The 8,877-nt window shown below is 40.6% G+C and overlaps 1 protein-coding gene across 1 annotated transcript; it reads right to left on the bottom strand.

Annotated features, from left to right (window-relative positions):
• Positions 1 to 348: 348 nt before the first annotated feature.
• On the bottom strand, positions 349 to 8,605 carry LOC105908223 (protein phosphatase 1 regulatory subunit 37-like). Its single transcript, XM_031580576.2, has 6 exons — positions 8,385 to 8,605; positions 7,706 to 7,803; positions 3,515 to 3,560; positions 2,022 to 2,122; positions 1,812 to 1,931; positions 349 to 610 (listed from the first exon to the last, which is right to left on the bottom strand). Exons 1-6 carry the CDS (start codon positions 8,524 to 8,526, stop codon positions 452 to 454), a joined length of 666 nt encoding a protein of 221 aa, XP_031436436.2. The 5' UTR covers positions 8,527 to 8,605; the 3' UTR covers positions 349 to 451.
• Positions 8,606 to 8,877: the final 272 nt, after the last annotated feature.

Raw genomic sequence — 8,877 nt, 5'->3', positions numbered from 1 at the left:
GCAGTGATGCTCTTGAGTGAGCACAAGACACTGAAGAAGACCGGTCCAAAATAACATGCATAGGCTACTTCACAACATGTGGGCATCTGGACCCTGCACAATGCAATGGGCCATAAATATCAGCTCTGATAAAATGTTTTGGTTAAAAAATAAGTTAAGCCCATGTGCTTTAATGAAATACTAGACTATTTATAAGTTTTCAATTTCACTATACTTTAGTTAATATGTTTAATAGTGTTTTCAAGCACCACACGTGGCCATTCTTGAGTACATCATTAAAGCTTCCAGCATCTAAACAGTTTCACTCTCCCCCTAATCCAGCTTCATCCCCATCCTGCTTCTATATTTTTCATTTTAATGACACTCTCATTCATATGCATGTTAGTGTTAGTGTTAGTGTAAGTGTAAGTGTTAGTGCTAGTGTTACACATGATCATTCTGGAGTGCATCATTAAATCCTACCGAGAGTGAAGAGGGGTCTGCCACTGAGGCTGGCGTTCTCCAGGTGCAGCACTGTCAGTCTGCTGGCGAGGAGGGCCTTTGACAGGGCCTGCGCCGGGTACTCCACCATGGGCATGTTACAGGCATCCAGTCTCCACAGGCAACTGCTCTGTCGACACCAGACAGCCAGCCATCACTCGCAGGAATGGGGGGATAGAGAGAGGGGGAAAGAAGGAGAGGAAGGGGATGGAGTGGAGGTGGTGGTGTTGAAAGGTAAGGAGAGAGGGAGAGAGAAAGGGAGGGGGAGGTGGAGAGAGATAGATAGATGGACAGAGAGAGAGGGAGGAGGAGAGGTGGAGAAAAACAGAGAGATAGACAGAGAGAAGGAGATAGGGGGAGAGGTGGAAGGTGATAGATGCATAGGGAGAGAGAGAGGGAGGGGAAGATGTGGCGAGAGAGAGAGAGAGAGAGAGAGAAGGAGGGGGAGATGTGGAGAGAGAGAGAGAGAGAGAGAGAGAGAGAGGCTCTGGGGCCGAATCTGCCCTTGCTACGGACTGGTCGCACCGATTCTCTCACTCTCTCAATTTCACCTGCAGTCCTTTCATCAAACCACTCACCTGTCTGAACAAGCAGCAAAACATCAAAAATGGAAAACAAGTTTTTGACTAGTGCTGCTGCCAAATCTGGAGGCCATTGTTAGATTCCATCCCTAGGTCCATCAAAAGATGTCCAGATTTTTTTTTTCTCTCATTCTTGTTTTCTTTCTTTTTCATATTTCCCGGAGACCTATTTTGATTGATCTTGAGAGACACAGCCAGAGAGAGCGCCGGTGGTGGCACCATTGAAGTCCATCAGATCATCGCCACATGAGGCAGATCCCCTCTCTCTCTCTCTCTCTCTCTCTCACTCACTCTCACCCTGGACTTGTGTTGGCTGAGCATATGATGGTGTGATACTACTAACAGGTCAGCCACAGTGATATAACCCAACCTCTAAAGATGACTTTCAATAAGTTCTGGGTATCAGAATAATCATTCTTTTAAAAAAGATGTACATCCGCATCCATTTATATTACCAATTATATTTTCCTTCGTGTATTAGCATATATCGTGTATCCTTCGTGTATAACCATAGAGCTAAAGGATATGTGCGATATCAAAAATTGAGATTGGCACTATTATGTAATTCCAGTCATAATATATACAGCACATATGACAATTAAACTAACGTGGTCACCTCGATTGTAGAATGTGTGGCTATCTTTCTGTATGACTGTGGTGGTGTGACACACGGTTACCCTGCCAACAGCTGTAGACAACTCGGTGATTCATGGCCAACACACCTGTCCTGTGAGCCTGCACACTCCTTACCTGTCTGGTGAGACGGGAGAGGGCCGACCATCCAGCAGGGCCCATTCGCAAATTGGATGAAACATTCAGCTGACAAGCCGACTCGTAGTACAAAATCATCTCCAATAAGGATGATGCACCCTATGAAATAATGATACAGTTTATATCGCACGGAAAGCTACAGAAATCCATCTCTTCTAAGAAGATTTTCTTCTTACCACACAAACTTACATTTTCCTCAAGTTCTGTCTCTTGAAGATTGATGGAATCAAACGGCACAGATTTCAGAATTTCCTCAAGAGATTCACACGAGCTGTAATCTAGCCGTTCACCTGCAAGCCAACAAATGCTTTTAAAAATCCATTAAAAATCCAGCCTTTTTTCACAGATATGTTGACTAAATCTCTATAAGTATTTACGTATAAGTGTCAGTGTCAGGGAAATTCAGGACCGTAATCCCCAAATATGCAGCCTATATGCACACATACAGCAGACTGCATGTGACTTGTTAGGAGTAAAGAGGAGGACATTATCATGAAGAAGAACACGTCTCATGCCCTCCCCGCGCTGACTCCCAAATCAAAGGGCTTGTGATTACTCAGGAACAGATGACTTTTAAACAAAGCCTAGAGAAACACTTTGATGGCCACAGCAGTCCATCTCTATTAGGCACATTCCACCGAGGCCCCCATCCTCTCACACACTCTTATCTGCCTGGTCGGGGGAGAAATCATATGGCTGCGAGCTGTGTGTTGGGAAGATGATAATGTATTAATCATTAGCATAATCATTTCGTTTTCTGTTCTTCTTTTTTTTTTAAACAATAATCACTTTACTCTAGCATATGAAGGAGATCTGAATTCCTATTTCCAAATCCCCTCTGCCCTGCACAGATAAAGATGCAGGGTGGCAGGGTGATGGCATCAGCTCATGCTGAGGAGTACCAGTAAGGGACGACGTGATGACCTGTGTTTCAATATTCTGACAAAGGTCACAACAAGAACACTTCAAAGTTTTATTCAAACCCAATGCTTATAACAATGGCTCATAACTTGCTGTTTATACCCAATCCAAAGCAATGCTATCTATGGTTGTCTTTTTGGGCGCCCAGGAGAATGAAAGATAGCATACTAAAGATGTTTGTGGTCTCCTCACCATGGCGTGATCCTCTAATCATTATTCCTAATGTTTACTAAAATGCACCAAATGTTAATGGAGCAAGTTGACTTAATCCCCTAAACTAATTGGCACATCTTTAAACATGGTCATTATCAAAACAGGCATGTTGCCAACACTATAAGCCGTATCCAAAATTGTAATTGAATTTAGAAAAACAGAAGCACTCTTACATTTTTTTGACCAGCACCAACACAAATCAGAGATCAAAATGTAACATATGCAATGAAATAAACCATCTCTGGTGCAAAAATGAATGGTTTGGGACCGTTCAAAGGCTGATTGCAGCCTGCATGATATTCCTGGTACACCTGGCTTTGTAGATGTCAGGGTTAGTAGGCCTTGTCTTTAATATACGTAGGTTTAATGATTGATACAGGCATTCTAGAATAAGGTAAGTTAAGCATAGATGTCATCATGACAGTATCAATATGAGTGGCATCTTCCTTAGAGAACAAACAAATATAACCGCAATGCAATTTGAGAGCTATAGCTGACTTGAGAAGCTTCTTCTCCACCATCAGAAACACAAGCATACTATCACCCACCTCTTAGGTCAAGACATCCAGCTCTCGTGCCAACGGTTGCCACTAGCTACAGGCAAAATAAAGAAGAACAAGATCATTTTCTGTTCTGGCAACACTAAGTTTATGCAATGGCAAGTGTGCATGCTTCAAATTTGACTGTGAAGTCAATAATCTGTTTCATAAGTTGCACCCAATTTATTGTTGAAAGCATCAACCCATACCAAATAAATGGTTTATTTGAATGGTACATCGCTGGACATCAGAATCAGCATCTGTGTCAGAGTTGAGGCATCACTGCAAAGACAGTGGATGAGATTTTGTATTTTTTTTTTGTTCTTTTTCTTTGCCTAACAGTCATAAAAGGCAATGAGAGCCCTTCATTTAAAAAAAAAGAGAAATAAAAAGGTGTATCTTGTCTCCAGAAGCAGAATGCGATCGGTTGCCCTAGTCCAGCATCAAGTGAAGGCTCCATTTGGGAGAATGCTATTGTGCGCAGATGCCTCATTCTCCTCTTTCTCATATCCGTCGCATGTTGTCTTTCATCATTAAATATGATTCATTGTTCAAAGCACAAGGGAAACAAAAGGACCTGCTCTACTGGTCTCCACTTTACAGTCTGGAAGCACAAACAGGGATACTACAGAGGGAATCAGTGTTCTGAACAACAAATGTATAAATGTACACAGAATGAATAATCTGCTAATTGTACTTAATGAATAACACATGCCAAACAATTTGTGTTATGCTATGGATTACAGGCAATACAGACATTTAGATGAATGTAGCTAATTATATTGCTTCATATTGTAAATGTGAAAAAAATGTAGCATTTATTTGTAACACCCTGTGTGTGTTACAGTTTGTGATGTTAGACGTAGTGACTGATTGTGATAATCAGAAAATGTAAGAGAATGTGGGAATGTTTGAATAGATTAAAAAAAGATGCTTGCGAGTTATGGTGGCTTAAAACATAACACGGACATTCAACATTTAATTTGTTTATCGAGCATTGGCATACTGCATTAGTATCAGAAACCCAACAACAAATATGACCGACTGTGCTCTTCATCTGCTTTTCAAAAAGTTCTACAAGTTCATAAATTAATAAACTTCTGAGCCCCCAGATTTAACTGACGCACTGTGCCATGAGTTTTTTTTTTTTGTTTTTCCGAAGAAAAATGAAATGACTAAGTGCCAAACGTATTAACATGTCAGGAGGGAGAGAAGGAAATTAAATGATAAAAAGAGAGCGTTTTCTTTCCCGGGAAAAATGGGACGTAGTTTATAAACTTGACTTCCGCTGAGGCCATCTCTAGTGCATTTGCCATTCTTCAGTCTCACAGTCTCACAGTCTCACAGTCCTGGAGATGCACTCCAGCGCTTGTTATTCTGGGTGGCTTTGTAGAAAGGACGTTTTCAGAGCCCCCCCCCCCCCCCCCCCCCCCCCCCTTTTAATTAGTTGAAAAAAAGGAACATTTTATACAGTAAAAGCTCTCAGGGGTTAAAATTGCCCGCACACTTTCCTTTCAGCATCTTTTCTGCAATAAAGGATAAATTATTTAAAATAACACGACCTTTTATCTCACACCCTTTGAAGGCAGCAAATTAAAAATGTAAATTGGGAACTAATTAATATGCAAATATATTCATTCCCAGTTAACAATTAGCAATTAAACCTGCAGTGTCTAGAAAGAGCATAGACAAAATTAGTAACTTAATTTATCATTAAAAGGATGGAAACGTACACAAAATTTTAAATCACTTTCAAAATATTTCTGCTGTCTGTCTTTGTTTCGCCAGTACAGATTCTGCACGTGCATAGCAGGGCAGTTGGCAAAATAATTAGCAAACCTTAGACCGACTACTCTGAATCCGTGAACTGATAATGTCAAATATGATGTATACATATGTACCAATTTCTTGCTCTGTAGAATGAGATGCCTACACCATTCAGCAAACAAGAGAGAGGACAGAGTGAAAGAGAGACATAGTGATATGGATAGAGAGAGAGAGACGAGAGATAGAGACAGAGAGAGAGAGACGAGAGACGAGAGACGAGAGAAAGGACCTTTAATCTTGGCTCACTATCGTCCAGAGGATGAAGATACACATTCAATTTTAAGTCCCAAAGTTCTTTATACTTGATAGTGTTTAGATGCGAGCAGGTGGGGGAAAACCCCTCTTCTCTATATCAGAGGCGGAGGAGAGAGTTATTACATATGAGAGGGTCGAGGGCTCACTGCAAAGGACTGAAGTACGGTGCTTCTCTCACATCCAGCGAAGGGGAGAGCCGAGGAGGAGGAACAGGAGGAGGAGGAGGAGGAGGAGGAAACTGTACCAAGCCCAGTGGGAGAAGTGTTTGGTTTGAACCAAACTCCTCACAAGACCAATGGCTCTCCCTAGGCAAAGCCAGATTCTTTCATGAGCCTCTCTGCTCCTCACATCAGTCGCGATACAAATGGCACCACAGTTTCAAGAGGCGCTAGCAGTACGCACCATCACTGTGGGCCCAGAAGGTACTACTGACTGTGATGTTTGTATGAGATAAACACACAGCAAACCTCTGCAATCTCATGACATACGTATGTTCAAGCTACAGTAAGTATGTGATCACAATCTGCACTCAGCTCACTCATCTCATAAAGCACTCGGAAAATGGAAACTAAAATTCCCTGAAAATATAGATCGTTATTTTGAGCAACTTAAATACAGTTATGTGATTTTTGCAAATGCAGTGCTTGTTGTATGCCCTTGCAACAAATATCTTCACATTTCTCCTATACTATGTCTTGTCATTTCTCTTTACTTTTATCACGATACTCCTTTATGATATGGACTTCACAAGAGGTTTATGAAAATAAGTTTTAAAAATCCCTAGTTTAGTAACACTAGGAAATGTGTAAAAGACACATTATTTGGCTGTGTGTGCACACATGTATTCATGTAAGGCTGTACATGTGTAAAGGGATCGTCTGCATGAAAGATAAAACTCTTCAATACTTTCACCAAAGTTTTTAAAAAGGTCTGCTATTTCAATGGCACCAGTTGCATTAAGGTACGTTTCTCATTTGTTGCTCTCCTCTGCCAACTGAATGACTTCACAAGAATAATCAGTGTTACTCTCTTGTACAAGATCACAGAATAAGTGTCAGAAACTCATTTGTGAAGGTTAAACTTCACTGAGGAAATAACTTGAAGCATCAGGCTCATCTGTAAAACTCAAAGCCTGGAGTCTTGGGCTCAGCCCTATTATTGTTTACCACCCTTACAGAGATGTAACCAAAAGCAATACTGTTTTATCCACTTTCAACATTTCAAAGAAAAGTGAAAGCCCACGGGTGCAATAAAAGCTTTAAATAGTTTTTCAACAGCCATCCTCAAGGGACATCCCTGCCTGAAAATACCTAATTTAATAAGTATGCTCTTTAAGCAGCAAGCCCCATTTTGCATACTCTTATTAGGCATTCAGTTGCTGCTCTTGACTAAATATCTCTCCTTTCAGCGTTGACTTAGCCATACATATTTTACTCTTTTAAAGGGACCACCTACACTACTTTCAAAAGCAATTGGGTTCATTAGCACCTCCAAGATAATACTGAGTGTGTACTTAATGTAAGCACTCCAAAGCCTCTAATTTCCTACAAATAATTCTCCTTGATCTAATCGTAAATTTATGCAGAGAAGAAACCGATGCTCTTAATATATCTGGCCCAAGTGAAACAAGTAAGTGCATGGATTGAATTATGCATGCCTGCTGTGTGTGTGTGTGTGTGTGTGTGTGTGTGTGTGTGTGTGTGTGTGTGTGTGTGTGTGTGTGTGTGTGTGTGTGTGTGTGTGTGTGTGTGTGTGTGTGTGTGTGTGTGTGTGTGTGTGTGTGTGTGTGTGTGTGTGTGTGTGTGTGTGTGTATGTCTGTATGTGTGGGTGCGTATGTGTGCATGGATGTGTCTATGTTTGAGTCAATATGCCTGCATGTGGGTGTGTGTGTGTGTCTGTATGTGAATGACTGTGTGTGACTGAGCGCTAGCTTTGTGCATATACAGGCTTCTCTCAGGAAGTGATTTTTATTTTTTTTACTGATAAATGTTTTCATTGACCCTTTTTAGTCAACTAATCAGTACTGCTAGTCACTCGCTGCAGTGTCAGAGATTGGCACCATTCTTAATTGCTTCCTAAGATGTCTGGGCATCCGTCATGTGCACTTCTCTACTTACCTTTATCTGCTCCAGTGCTTTCAGGTTGGGTTCAACTTGATGCTTCACACAGCTCTGTTCATAGGCAGAGCTGATGTCTGCCACAGTAAGACAGCCATCTAAAATAAAAGATGGTTTAAACTAGTCATTCAAAAAAATAAATAACTAACTAACTAGAACTATTTACAAATAAAAATGCATTTTCCAATAACAAACATTGTCATATTATGAAAAACATTTATTTCATGTCACCAGAAATACCAAAACTCTACTTAATAACCAGGCTTGAGATTTAGTGATGCTCTCAAGTACTGTTGTTTAACTTTGTATTGGCTGCTATCTATCCATCCTTAACTCAGTAGCACATACAAACATTTTAACTACATCATTGTTGGCTACATAGTTATAGTAGTGTTCTATTATCATCAAAATGTCATGTGGAAATGCTAAACATGCAGCAAAAACACAAACAATACAATCTGTAAAAGAATATTGCCCAGGAGTTTAATGGCATGACTTGACATGCATGACAGCATGACTTACACAAATATTAAGCCACTTGTAAAACTTGCAAGTGTGTGGCAGTGACATCCACAAAAATGTGTTTAAAGTGACCAAATACTGTGCATGTAATGCTATGTCATTTCAAGAAAAATATCACTGATCACAACTCATGATAACACAGCAAAACACAGCTCACCAGCGTTTTGTGTGTCTTTGTACTCCGCGAATCCTGACACAATTTCCTCATCTGGAGGGAAAGACACACGCTTGTCACCTCTGCCCTTGCCTGTCGATTCTGAGAAATGCTCTGTATGTTTGTCAGCTTGGAGCTTTGTCATACTTCACAGTGACTCACACACAGGGAAAAAAAACAAAAACAATAGTACTGTCTTGAGAGAGAACAGGCAAGAGCTCCACAAGTTGTCTGTAGATTCCCCATGCCCGGTATGGTTGAAATCTAATCTAGCCTGAACTTTGAAGGCTGTGAGGTATTTGATGATTCGGCTTAGTTACAAAATAGTATGACAAATAGGGAAACAAGGAACTGAACAGGCTAAAGTTCAACCTGTAACACTCGTCACATAGCTATGATTAATATGGTTACACTGCAAAGGAGACTTTTCATGAAATGCTGTGGATTGGATGTGATACATGAGCTTTCAGCAGTCATAAGATAGGCTGGCGAAATA

The sequence above is a fragment of the Clupea harengus genome, chromosome 14, assembly GCF_900700415.2.
Source record: "Clupea harengus chromosome 14, Ch_v2.0.2, whole genome shotgun sequence".
Lineage (NCBI taxonomy): Eukaryota > Metazoa > Chordata > Actinopteri > Clupeiformes > Clupeidae > Clupea > Clupea harengus.
The sequence above is the reverse complement of the archived record's forward strand: the minus strand, read 5'-3'. Positions and strand labels throughout refer to the sequence as shown.

What these genes read in the sequence shown, in the direction of transcription:
- LOC105908223 (XM_031580576.2), bottom strand. Translation starts at nt 8,526, where the DNA reads ATGACAAAGCTCCAAGCTGACAAACATACAGAGCATTTCTCAGAATCG. An exon ending in CAAAGACACACAAAACGCTG is followed by an intron (nt 7,804 to 8,384) that starts GTGAGCTGTGTT and finishes CTTTTATTTTAG; the next exon opens with ATGGCTGTCTTACTGTGGCA. An exon ending in AAGCACTGGAGCAGATAAAG is followed by an intron (nt 3,561 to 7,705) that starts GTAAGTAGAGAA and finishes TTTTGCCTGTAG; the next exon opens with CTAGTGGCAACCGTTGGCAC.